The 14274-nt window shown below is 44.4% G+C and overlaps 1 protein-coding gene across 3 annotated transcripts in view; it reads left to right on the top strand.

Annotated features, from left to right (window-relative positions):
• Positions 1-14274, top strand: part of LOC140103957 (ranaspumin-like) — a 53410-nt gene that overhangs the window by 13789 nt on the left and 25347 nt on the right. For all 3 annotated transcript variants that reach the window (XM_072127272.1, XM_072127271.1, XM_072127273.1), the window contains exons 6-8: positions 1179-1244; positions 3196-3243; positions 14125-14169. In XM_072127272.1, coding sequence (XP_071983373.1) covers positions 1179-1244; positions 3196-3243; positions 14125-14169 — 159 coding nt within the window. The remainder of the gene's footprint in view (positions 1-1178; positions 1245-3195; positions 3244-14124; positions 14170-14274) is intronic.

Raw genomic sequence — 14274 nt, 5'->3', positions numbered from 1 at the left:
TCAAGAGTTTCATTGAAAAATATACCCTAGAGCAGTTGTGGTTGTGGACGAGTCCCTCCTAAGTTTTCATGGCAGACTCAGTTTTTTGCTAATATCTTCCTTCCAAATGGGCACCTTATGGAATAAAGCTATATAAGCTTTGTGTAAGCGAGTCCGGTTATACAACTGCCTCTAGGATTTATGAAGGACGTGACCGGACTATTGATCCTCCTGGGTGCTCTCCTGATCTCTCCACTAGCAGCAGGATCGTGTGGGAGATAATGAAGCCTCTTCTACATAAAGGGAACCACTTGTACTGCGATAACTTTAATACAAGTGTGGCTTTATTCAGATATTTTCATGCTGCAAACACTGAAGCGTGTGGAACCATGCGCAAAAACAGAACCGGTTTTTCACAGCAGTTAGTGGGGAAAGCCTTGAAAAAGGGGGAGTCCTTTGCGTACGCTTGTGACAAGTTGTTGGCGGTCAAATACAGAGACCGCAAAGATGTGTATTTATTGAGCACCATCCATTCTGCAGAATCCGTATCAGTGCGGGAAAGAGGGGTACCAGCAGACAAGCAAAAGCCAGATAGTGTGACCCAGTACAATAAGTACACGGGGGGGATTTAAATGATCAGGTGTTTACAACAATATTTAGTCAAACGAAAAACATTGTACAAAAAAAGTAGCAATTTATCTGATTCAAATTAGAATCCACAATGCCTTAAAAAAAGGGAAGCAGAGACAAAGAAAATCATTGAAGGCCTCAAATTTGAACCTCAGGACACAAGACAAAGCCCTCAGTCTGAAAATGTCAAAAGATTAACTGAAAGGCATTTTATGAGTCCCGTTCCAGCAACAGAAACCCGTAATTACCCCCAGAAAAGTCAGATTTGTTAACTTTAAATAACATTAATATAAGAGACATATGGCAATCAACTGCTGAGTAATTTTCACCTAAAACAGCATAAAGCAAGATTGTGAAATTTCCATGGTCATTAAGCTGTATAATGGCTTAGCCCTTAACCGGTTAAGTATTTGGTAATTTTACCAATTCTATCTTATAGCTTCCTTGACATAATACTGGTAGAAAATTAGAACTTTACCTTTGCTGCTGTTGTAAAAGCTTCTGAGGATAAAAAAACTAGTAGATAGAAACCAAGTTCATGCTGTGTTAACTATTTACTCCCACTACAGGAGGAAATTTTAACAAATGCTGGAAAGACCCTAGAAGAATTACTACACATACTGTTTCATCTGCTTGTAAGTTTTTCTATTTCCTATACTGCCATTACTCTAGATTTCATCAATAGAATTTGTATATCTATAAAATAAAAACTATGAAGCTGGATACATTTTATATTTTCCCAACTATGTGATTCCATTGTTATCTGCAGAAATGTCTAAAAATTAGAAGAATATTTTTTGATAGTTTCACATTTGACAATGAAGACATGACATGAATTTGTGTCCTGAAAAGACTTATTAGATCCCGATTAATTCATAAATTGACATAATTATATAGTAATATGTCCCAATCAAGTTTACAGTTAGAAAATTATAACCTAGACCCCGTTCTCATTTGTAGATCAGAGTTTTGACTGTTTTTTTTTCCATTTTTTTAATGGATCTATGACAGATATATCCTTCATATGATTTAAATCAATACTAAAAATCCTAGCAGAGACCTAACAGTCTCTGTGTTTCTAGTCTGAAAGAAAAGCTCATGGAGCAAAGATACAAATGAAAGGGTTTAGTTTAAGTTAATGTAGATAATGTGTTGCCATAAATGTAGATAAACCCTGGCTGATGGGCCATTGAGTCCTGCTCCGATGTCTTCTTCTGGATTCAATAATCAGGCAGGAGGGGACATCCCAGCATAACTTTGTTCCACCCCCATCAATCCTTTCAGGTCATTTTTAGTACAATATTCAACCTTCTTTCCAGCATATTCCTACATTTTCCAGAATATAAATGGACATGTTTATGATCCTGGAACAATCCTGGATATTGGATCAGTGGTGGTTTGTGGGCATCAGGCCTTACCACTGGCTCCTTTAATCACAATGGTAGCACTGAAAAAATAAGAAACGTAGTAATACCATGGTATTTATTCAGGTCATCATCCAATACTTCTTTTCCAACTTGGATTTTTTTGTGAATTTCACAGTGTAAGACATATAAGGGCAGATTTATCAGAAGTAGTACATGCAATATGTATTATAGCCTACACCAAAAATACTGGCACAGCCTATCGCTGAGGTCTATGCCAGATTTCATTCTGGTGTATACCCTTTCAATAAGTTTCAATAACACAAAGAAATGAAAACATACATTGGATACCAGAAACACAATATGCAAACAAAAATAAGAATACACAGAGAATCGCTCAACCCCCACAAGGGGGGGGTCACGCAGACAAAGCTAAAATAAAGGTATAGCATTCTCTCAAATCTTTAAGAAAATTTTAGAATAAATTATTTTAGGAAACATTTCATTTCTATAGGGGAGCTAATGTTAATTACTGTTACAGCTGGACTAGATGGAGCCAACACCAAAGGATGTTGTGCAGAAAGCCAACACCAAGTGCAGAAATTCACACCTCTGCTAGCTAATCTCTGGGGACAAAGAGATCAAAGGAATAGGGGACCTGTGGGACCTATGAGACAAAGGAAATATAATAGCTGTCCAGAACTGGTGCAAAAATCATAATTATGGTTCCCCAGTTACAGGGGAGCATTATAGAATCTAGATATCCATAAGGCATGAGTATCAAAAGTCTACCTGCAGGGGAACACTGCTGAGGGCTAAATTCCGGGACTCCACAGAGTAGTTGCACCCCGCGTTTGGACTCTGGTGTGTGGGGTTCGTGACGTCATCAGCGGCGACACCACCGCATCATAGTGTGCGCCCTAGAGAAGAAAGAAGAGAGAAGAAAGAAGAGGAGCCGCCGGGAACCGCGCCAAAGATCGGGAGCCCCGCACCGAAGATCGAGACCCGCGCCAATGATCTGGACACCGGAGGGTGAGTATTAAGTTTTTTTAATTTTTTTAATTGACTCGTGTATAAGCCGATGTGATTTTTTTCAGCACATTTTTTGTGCAGGAAAAACTCGGCTTATACACAAGTATATACGGTATTTACCTTTCAACTTTTCTAAAGTTATAAAATATAAAGATATAAAAGATTATTAATCATCATTGTGTATCTCCAGGATGGTCTGGAGCTAAGTAAAGGTGAAACTGATCTACTATGTAAACTGGTAAGGTTACCATTATGTACTTAAAGCGCAACTGTTGTTTGAGCACATTTTTATAGTGAGTGTGTGTGTGGGGGGGGGGCATATGGTGAACAATTTTCTAATATACCATATATACTCGAGTATAAGCCTAGTTTTTCAGCACAAAAAAATGTGCTGAAAAACCCTAACTCAGCCTATACTCGAGTCAAGGAAAAAAATAAAAAGTGAACTCACCTGGTCCATCACAGTCTTTGTGACGTAGCCGCAACGGCACACTCTATGATGTCAGCTTGCGGCTGACATCATGGTGCCTGCGACAGACCAGGAGGGGCTGGCAGGCTATATACTCGAGGGGGCAGGCAGGCAGGCTACATACTCCAGGGGGCTGGCAGGCTTTATACTCCAGGGTGCTGGCAGGTTATATACTGGGGGGGCTGTGACCAATGCATTTCCCACGCTCGGCTTATACTCGAGTCAATAGGTTTTTCCATTTTTTGTGTCAAAATGAGGGGTCTCGGGTTATACTCGGGTCAGCTTTTACTCGAGCATATATACGGTACTGCATTCTGTTTAGTTTGTAAAAGTAATCCCTTGATGCATATTCCTGTATGTACCGTGTGCCTCACATCTGATTTCCGTGAGTTTGATTAAACAACTCTGGCAATTGTAATATAAGAATGTGGGGCTGTATATGATAGAACTTCTGAGGGGGCTGTGTATAAAATTACTATCAAGGGGCTGTATATAAGAATCAGCGGAAGCCAGTATTTGATATTATCATGTTCTGCATCATTAATACTGCCACATGAGTTTACTGAAAAAAGGCCCACTGAGGCTCTGTTACCCAGGGGCCTTGGTAAACTGGAGCCGACCCTGAGTGTGCCATTTCTTTATTCGCTAAGAACAGTTCCACTTAGTACAAAAAGAAATGCATAGATAAGTTCCAGAAATCTACTTTTTGTGAAACTGATGGTAGATGTCCTTTAAATATTTATTTTTTATGAGCTTGCAGTGTTTAAGATCACTGTTTATACTCAAGAATAAGCTAACCCGAGTATAAGCCGAGGCCCCTAATTTTATCACCAACAACTGGGAAAACCTATTGACTCGAGTATAAGCCAAGGGTGGGAAATGCATTAGTCACAGTGTCCCAGTATATAGCCAGCCCCCAGCAGTTTATAGCCAGCCAGCCCCCAGTAGTTTATAGCCAGCCCCCAGTAGTATATAGCCAGCCAGCCCCCAGTAGTATATAGCCAGCCAGCCCCCAGTAGTATATAGCCTGCCAGCCCCAGTAGTATATAGTCTGCCAGCCCCATGTAGTATGTAGCCTGCCAGCCCCCTGTGGTATACAGCAAGCCTGCCCCCTGTAGTATACAGCCAGCTCCTAATAGTATATAGCCAGCCTCCAGTAGTATATAGCCAGCCCCAAGTAGTATATAGCCTGCCAGCCCCAGTAGTATATAGTCTGCCAGCCCCATGTAGTATGTAGCCTGCCAGCCCCCTGTGGTATACAGCCAGCCTGCCCCCTGTAGTATACAGCCAGCCCCCTGTGGTATATAGCCAGCCCACTTGGTTGACTGTAGTTAGACAGCAGTTGACATCTACATGCCAGTTATTGCCGTATTCAGTCAAATTGAAATGTAAAAATTTCCAATCCATTTTTTGTTTGATTCCTGAGAAACAATTAAAGAGTTAACAGACTTTCCAAATGATGATTTGATTAGTTTGAGATGTTAGGTTAATAAAATGTTGTTTCTGGAGGTTTATTGTACATTAGCATTCATAGGGCACTTCTTGAAAATCTGAGAACTTGTTACTAAAACTATAAACCTTCTAACATCCGTAAAAAATGAAACGTTAAACAAATTATGGAAATACAAAGAAGACAAATGACAAAAGGTTTCTACCAAAAAAAAAAATTGTGGTATGACTTAAAATTTTTCCTAGATTATTGAATTTTTATCCCCCCAAAAAACTAACTGATCAGTGAAATTATACTACTAACATAAATTACAATATATCATGAGAAAACAATCTCAAAATCACAGGGATATGTTAAAGTGTTGAAAAGTAATTACTACAGGAAGAAACACTGGTCAGATTTTTTTAAGCCTTAATGATCGCCCCCTTAAGGGGTTATTAATAGAGATGAGCGAGCACTAAAATGCTCGGGTACTCGTTATTCGAGACGAACTTTTCCCGATGCTCGAGTGCTCGTCTCGAATAACGAGCCCCATTGAAGTCAATGGGAGACTCGAGCATTTTTCAAGGGGACCAAGGCTCTACACAGGGAAGCTTGGCCAAACACCTGGGAACCTCAGAAAAGGATGGAAACACCACGGAAATGGACAGGAAACAGCAGGGGCAGCATGCATGGATGCCTCTGAGGCTGCTTAATCGCACCATTATGCCAAAACTATGGGCAACAGCATGGCCATGACAGAGTGACAGAATGAAGCTAGATAGCATGTAAAACATCCAATAATTGACCCTGACACTATAGGGGACGGCATGCAGAGGCAGCGGCAGCAGCAGCAGGCTAGAGAGTTGCATGGCGACATACTCTAAATGGACTCAGGCTTCAAACCAATGGGTGGCAGAGAGGAACCAAAGGAGGTGAGCAAGAAGCGCTCAAATAATATCGGTACATGATAAAAGTTTGCCAGTATATTTTGTGGATTACACAGCAGGGTGGCGACAAAGTTAACATGGAAGCCATGAAAACAACCCAAAATTCTGCCTGACACAGCTCGTTTGATAAGGGGACCATGTATGGAGGCAGTGAACTAGTAGTAGATTAAAGGTGCTGCAGTTAAAACTATGTTAGTTGGATCTTGGCATGGAGCTGGCGCTCCGCTGCCAGGCGAGCTTTCGCCAATCCAAGCCCCTGTCTCTAGGCTACTCCCCAAACAGCACTTCTAAGAACCTTTTGTATAAGATCAAGTGTAGTAGCGTTCTTATAAGTTTGGGATATGGCGGGTGAGGGGAATGTAAACAGATGCGCAAGAAGCGCATGATGCGCATGGAGCTGGCGCTCCGCTGCCAGGTGAGCTTTCGCCAATCCAAGCCCCTGTCTCTAGGCTACTCCCCAAACAGCACTTCTAAGAACCTTTTGTATAAGATCAAGTGTAGTAGCGTTCTTATAAGTTTAGGATATGGCGGGTGAGGGGAATGTAAACAGATGCGCAAGAAGCGCTGAAATAATATTGGTAAATGATAAAAGTTTGCCAGTATATTTTGTGGATAACACAGCAGGGTGGCGACAAAGTTAACAACTTTGATGTGGAATCCATGAAAACAACCCAAATTTCTGCCTGACACACCTCGTTTGATAAGGGGACGATGTATGGAGGCAGCTATATGGACGACTTTTGGAGGTAGCAATGGAGACAACGTGTGGAGGCTGCTATGGAGACAATTTAATTTGGATAGTGCCTGTATGTGGCAGTCCAAAAAAGTTTTCAAACCAGAGGAGCAGGTAGGTGGCCCTCCAGTAAAATGGAATAGATTGAGTGCCTGTATGTGGCAGTCCAAAAAAGTTTTCAAACCAGAGGAGCGGGTAGGTGGCCCTCCAGAAAAATTGAATAGATTGAGTGCCTGTATGTGGCAGTCCAAAAAAGTTTTCAAACCAGAGGAGCAGGTAGGTGGCCCTCCAATAAAATGGAATAGATTGAGTGCCTGTATGTGGCAGTCCAAAAAAGTTTTCAAACCAGAGGAGCAGGTAGGTGGCCCTCCAGTAAAATGGAATAGATTGAGTGTCTGTATGTGGCAGTCCAAAAAAGTTTTCAAACCAGAGGAGCAGGTAGGTGGCCCTCCAGAAAAATTGAATAGATTGAGTGCCTGTATGTGGCACTCCCAAAAATTTTTAAAACAGAGGACCGGGTAGGTGGCCCTCCAGAAAAATTGAATAGATTGAGTGCCTGTATGTGGCACTCCCAAAATATGTTTAAAACAGAGGACCGGGTAGGTGGCCCTCCAGAAAAATTAAATGCATAAAGTACTATAGCTAGAGCCAGTGGGCCCTGTCAAAAAATAGCCAGTTTCCTCTGCTTTACTGTACAAAGAGGAGGAGAAGGAGGAAAATGAGGAGGAGGAGGAGTGGATAAATTATTCAGGTTGAGCTTCCTTCACCTGGTGGAGATTGGAAATTATGAGAAATCCATGCTTTATTCATCTTAATAAGCGTCAGCCTGTCAGCGCTGTCAGTCGACAGGCGTGTACGCTTATCGGTGATGATGCCACCAGCTGCACTGAAAACCCGCTCGGACAAGACGCTAGCGGCAGGGCAGGCAAGAACCTCCAAGGCGTACAGCGCCAGTTCGTGCCACTTGTCCAGCTTTGAAACCCAGTAGTTGTAGGGAGCTGTGTGATCATTTAGGACGATGGTATGGTCAGCTACGTACTCCCTCACCATCTTTCTGTAAAGATCAGCCCTACTCTGCCGAGACTGGGGACAGGTGACAGTGTCTTGCTGGGGTGACATAAAGCTGGCAAAAGCCTTGTAAAGCGTACCCTTGCCAGTGCTGGACAAGCTGCCTGCTCGCCTACTCTCCCTCGCTACTTGTCCCACAGAACTACGCACTCTGCCGCTAGCGCTGTCAGAAGGGAAATACTGTTTCAGCTTGTGAACCAGGGCCTGCTGGTATTCATGCATTCTCACACTCCTTTCCTCTCCAGGGATGAGAGTGGAAAGATTTTGCTTGTACCGTGGGTCCAGGAGAGTGAACACCCAGTAATCGGTGCTGGAATAAATTCTTTGAACGCGAGGGTCACGGGATAGGCAGCCTAGCATGAAATCTGCCATATGCGCCAGAGTACCAACGCGTAAGAATTCACTCCCCTCACTGGCCTGACTGTCCATTTCCTCCTCCTCCAACTCCTCCAACTCCTCTTCTTCTGCCCATACACGCTGAACAGTGAAGGACTCAACAATGGTCCCCTCTTGTGTCTCGCCAACATTCTCCTCCTCTTCCTCCTCATCCTCCTCCACCTCCACCTCCTCCGATATGCGCTGAGAAACAGACCTAAGGGTGCTTTGGCTATCAACAAGGGAATCTTCTTCCCCCGTCTCTTGTGACGAGCGCAAAGCTTCCGACTTCATGCTGATCAGAGAGTTTTTCAACAGGCCAAGCAGCGGGATGGTGAGGCTGATGATGGCGGCATCGCCACTGACCATCTGTGTTGACTCCTCAAAGTTACTCAGCACCTGACAGATATCAGACATCCACGTCCACTCCTCATTGTAGACTTGAGGAAGCTGACTGACCTGACTACCAGTTCTGGTGGAAGTTGACATCTGGCAGTCTACAATGGCTCGGCGCTGCTGGTAAACTCTGGATAACATGGTCAGTGTTGAATTCCACCTCGTGGTCACGTCGCACAACAGTCGGTGAGCGGGCAGTTGGAGGCGGCGCTGCGCTGCCCTGAGAGTGGCAGCATCTGTGCTGGACTTCCTGAAATGCGCACAGATGCGGCGCACCTTCGTGAGCAAATCAGACAGATTGGGGTATGTCTTGAGGAAACGCTGAACTATCAGATTTAACACATGGGCCAGGCATGGCACATGTGTCAGTCTGCCGAGTTGCAGAGCCGCCACCAGGTTACGGCCGTTGTCACACACAACCATGCCTGGCTTCAGGTTCAGCGGTGCCAGCCACAGATCAGTCTGCGCCGTGATGCCCTGTAATAGCTCTTGGGCGGTGTGCCTTTTATCGCCTAGGCTCAGCAGTTTGAGCACCGCCTGCTGTCGCTTAGCGACGGCACTGCTGCTGTGCCTAGAGCTACCGACTGATGGCGCCATGCCCACGGATGGTAATTCGGAGGAGGTGGAGGAGGGGTGGGAGGAGGAGGATGCATAGTAGGCCTGAAACACCTGGACCGAGGTAGGCCCCGCAATCCTCGGCGTCGGCAGTATATGACCAGCCGCAGGGTCAGACTCGGTCCCAGCCTCCACCAAGTTAACCCAATGTGCCGTAAGCGATATATAGTGGCCCTGCCCGGCAGCACTCGTCCACGTGTCCGTGGTCAGGTGGACCTTGTCAGAAACGGCGTTGGTCAGGGCACGGATGATGTTGTCTGACACGTGCTGGTGCAGGGCTGGGACGGCACATCGGGAAAAGTAGTGGCGGCTGGGGACCGAATACCGAGGGGCGGCCGCCGCCATGAGGTTGCGAAAGGCCTAGGTCTCTACTAGCCTATGGGGCAGCATCTCCAGTCTAAGCAATCTGGAGATGTGGACATTAAGGGCTTGGGCGTGCGGGTGGGTTGCACTATATTTGCGTTTCCGCTCCAGCGTCTGGGGTATGGAGAGCTGAACGCTGGTGGATGCTGTGGAGGATCGTGGAGGCGACGATGGGGTTTTTGTGGCAGGGTCCAGGGCAGGGGCTGACTATCAGCTGACACAGGGGAAGGAGCAGTGGTGTGCACGGCCGGAGGTGAACGGGCTTGTTGCCACTGAGTGGGGTGTTTAGCATTCATATGCCTGCGCATACTGGTGGTAGTTAAGCTAGTAGTGGTGGAACCCCTGCTGAGCCTGGTTTGGCAAATGTTGCACACCACAGTCCGTCGGTCATCCGGTGTTTCCTTAAAGAACCTCCAGACTTCTGAAAATCTAGCCCTCGCTGCAAGAGCCCTCGCCACGGGAGCTTCACTAGTTGACACATTTGGCGCTGATGCACCAGCTCTGGCCCTGCCTCTCCGTCTGGCCCCACCACTGCCTCTTCCAACCTGTTCTGGTCGAGGACTCTCCTCTGTCTCAGAAGCACTGTGTTCACCCGGCCTATCAACCCAGCTTGGGTCTGTCACCTCATCATCCTCCGATCCCTCAGTCTGCTCCCCCCTCGGACTTCCTGCTCTGACAACAACTTCCCCACTGTCTGACAACCGTGTCTCCTCATCGTCGGACACCTCTTTAGACACTTCTTCCACTACGTCAAGAAGGTCATCATCACCCACAGACTGCGACTGGTGGAAAACCTGGGCATCGGAAAATTGCTCAGCAGCAACCGGACAAGTGGTTTGTGAGTGTGGGAAGGGTCCAGAAAACAGTTCCTCAGAGTATGCCGGTTCAAATGGCAAATTTTCCTGGGAGGGGGCAGACTGGGGGGGAGGAGGCTGAGGTGCAGGAGCTGGAGGAGTGCCGATTTCGGTGACATGGGTGGACTGCGTGGAAGACTGACTGGTGGACAAATTGCTCGAAGCATTGTCGGCAATCCACGACATCACCTGTTCGCACTGTTCTGGCCTCAACAGTGCTCTACCACGAGTCCCAGTAACTTCAGACATGAACCTAGGAAGTGTAGCTCTGCGGCGTTCCCCTGCTCCCTCATAAGCAGGTGGTGTCTCACCCCGCCCAGGACCATGGCCTCTGACCCCTGCAGTAGTTGGACGCCCACGTCCCCGCCCTTGTCCTCTACCCCTAGCCCTCGGGTTAAACATTTTGAAAATGAGAGTTATAACTTTAATTTTTTTTTAACTTTTTTTTGTGTTTTTTTGTTTTTTTTTGTGTTTTTTAGTTTTTAAAACCAAACGATGCTATCCTATTGCTATGGCTATTTTCTAGCCAAGTATGAAAGCACACTACTATGCCAGATGAGATGACGCTGAGTTATTAAACAAAATAAACGTAAAATAAAAAAGGAAATGGCAGACTGTGCCTAATTGAAATCCAACCCCTAATAAATTTTCCCACTTCGGTCTTTGCGATGGATATGTGCGTCACTAAGCGCAAAACACAGCGGTCGCAAGTCTCACTACAAATTGCTCACAATTTGCTAGTAGATGCACTGCAGCAAGTTCAGCCACCAGCAGATCAACCAGAAATCAAATATATATAACGCTACTGTAGGCGTAAGTAAGCCGTTTGGATTCTCCTATGGCTATTTTCTAGCCAAGTATGAAAGCACACTACTATGCCAGATGAGATGACACTGAGTTATTAAACAAAATAAACGTAAAATAAAAAAGGAAATGGCAGACTGTGCCTAATTGAAATCCAACCCCTAATAAATTTTCCCACTTCGGTCTTTGCAATGGATATGTGCGTCACTAAGCGCAAAACACAGCGGTCGCAAGTCTCACTACAAATTGCTCACAATTTGCTAGTAGATGCACTGCAGCAAGTTCAGCCACCAGCAGATCAACCAGAAATCAAATATATATAACGCTACTGTAGGCGTAAGCAAGCCGTTTGGATTCTCCTATGGCTATTTTCTAGCCAAGTATGAAAGCACACTACTATGCAAGATGAGATGACACTGAGTTATTAAACAAAATAAACGTAAAATAAAAAAGGAAATGGCAGACTGTGCCTAATTGAAATCCAACCCCTAATAAATTTTCCCACTTCGGTCTTTGCAATGGATATGTGCGTCACTAAGCGCAAAACACAGCGGTCGCAAGTCTCACTACAAATTGCTCACAATTTGCTAGTAGATGCACTGCAGCAAGTTCAGCCACCAGCAGATCAACCAGAAATCAAATATATATAACGCTACTGTAGGCGTAAGTAAGCCGTTTGGATTCTCCTATGGCTATTTTCTAGCCAAGTATGAAAGCACACTACTATGCCAGATGAGATGACACTGAGTTATTAAACAAAATAAACGTAAAATAAAAAAGGAAATGGCAGACTGTGCCTAATTGAAATCCAACCCCTAATAAATTTTCCCACTTCGGTCTTTGCAATGGATATGTGCGTCACTAAGCGCAAAACACAGCGGTCGCAAGTCTCACTACAAATTGCTCACAATTTGCTAGTAGATGCACTGCAGCAAGTTCAGCCACCAGCAGATCAACCAGAAATCAAATATATATAACGCTACTGTAGGCGTAAGTAAGCCGTTTGGATTCTCCTATGGCTATTTTCTAGCCAAGTATGAAAGCACACTACTATGCCAGATGAGATGACACTGAGTTATTAAACAAAATAAACGTAAAATAAAAAAGGAAATGGCAGACTGTGCCTAATTGAAATCCAACCCCTAATAAATTTTCCCACTTCGGTCTTTGCAATGGATATGTGCGTCACTAAGCGCAAAACACAGCGGTCCCAAGTCTCACTACAAATTGCTCACAATTTGCTAGTAGATGCACTTCAGCAAGTTCAGCCACCAGCAGATCAACCAGAAATCAAATATATATAACGCTACTGTAGGCGTAAGTAAGCCGTTTGGATTCTCCTATGGCTATTTTCTAGCCAAGTATGAAAGCACACTACTAATGCCAGATGAGATGACACTGAGTTATTAAACAAAATAAACGTAAAATAAAAAAGGAAATGGCAGACTGTTCCTAATTGAAATCCAACCCCTAATAAATTTTCCCACTTCGGTCTTTGCAATGGATATGTGCGTCACTAAGCGCAAAACACAGCGGTCGCAAGTCTCACTACAAATTGCTCACAATTTGCTAGTAGATGCACTGCAGCAAGTTCAGCCACCAGCAGATCAACCAGAAATCAAATATATATAACGCTACTGTAGGCGTAAGTAAGCCGTTTGGATTCTCCTATGGCTATTTTCTAGCCAAGTATGAAAGCACACTACTATGCCAGATGAGATGACTCTGAGTTATTAAACAAAATAAACATAAAATAAAAAAGGAAATGGCAGACTGTGCCTAATTGAAATCCAACCCCTAATAAATTTTCCCACTTCGGTCTTTGCAATGGATATGTGCGTCACTAAGCGCAAAACACAGCGGTCGCAAGTCTCACTACAAATTGCTCACAATTTGCTAGTAGATGCACTGCAGCAAGTTCAGCCACCAGCAGATCAACCAGAAATCAAATATATATAACGCTACTGTAGGCGTAAGTAAGCCGTTTGGATTCTCCTATGGCTATTTTCTAGCCAAGTATGAAAGCACACTACTATGCAAGATGAGATGACACTGAGTTATTAAACAAAATAAACGTAAAATAAAAAAAGGAAATGGCAGACTGTGCCTAATTGAAATCCAACCCCTAATAAATTTTCCCACTTCGGTCTTTGCAATGGATATGTGCGTCACTAAGCGCAAAACACAGCGGTCGCAAGTCTCACTACAAATTGCTCACAATTTGCTAGTAGATGCACTGCAGCAAGTTCAGCCACCAGCAGATCAACCAGAAATCAAATATATATAACGCTACTGTAGGCGTAAGTAAGCCGTTTGGATTCTCCTATGGCTATTTTCTAGCCAAGTATGAAAGCACACTACTATGCAAGATGAGATGACACTGAGTTATTAAAAAAATAAACGTAAAATAAAAAGTAAATGGCAGACTGTGCCTAATTGAAATCAAACCCCTAATAAATTTTCCCACTTTGGTGTTTGAGGTGGATATGTGTGTCACTAAGAGCTAAACACAACGGTAGCAAGTCCCCCTGCAAATTCCTCACAATATGGTACTAGCTGCAAATAAAAAAAAAAAAGTATAACGTTATTGTAGCCCTAAGAAGGGCTGTTGGGTTCTTGGAGAATCAGTCCTGCCTAACACTATTCTAATAGAACAGCCTAACGCTTTCCCTGACCAGCAGCAGCTCTCTCCCTAGCGGCATCCAGACACAGAATGATCCGAGCAGCGCGGGCAGCGGCTAGTCTATCCCAGGGTCACCTGATCTGGCCAGCCAACCACTGCTATCGACGTGTAAGGGTACCACGTCATGCTGGGTGGAGTGCAGAGTCTCCTGGCTTGTGATTGGCTCTGTTTCTGGCCGCCAAAAAGCAAAACGGCGGGAGCTGCCATTTTCTCGAGCGGGCGAAGTATTCGTCCGAGCAACGAGCAGTTTCGAGTACCCTAATGCTCGACCGAGCATCAAGCTCGGACGAGCATGTTCGCTCATCTCTAGTTATTAACAAAAATGAATACTGTATATCTGTAGAACTCATACATTCTCATATTTATATTTCTAATTACAGGCCGATCATTCCTCGATATCAAGCCATTTGAGAGCGGCCCTGAAGGTATCATCACATTATACATTTGTAGAAACATATCTTTAAAATGCTAACATTTATTTTTAATTATTTTAGGGAAGGTTCAATATAAATCAAAATAATAAGATTCAA

The sequence above is a fragment of the Engystomops pustulosus genome, chromosome 10 (genome assembly GCF_040894005.1).
Source record: "Engystomops pustulosus chromosome 10, aEngPut4.maternal, whole genome shotgun sequence".
NCBI lineage: Eukaryota > Metazoa > Chordata > Amphibia > Anura > Leptodactylidae > Engystomops > Engystomops pustulosus.
Note: the sequence above shows the minus strand (reverse complement) of the source record. Positions and strands in the feature narration are given on the sequence as shown.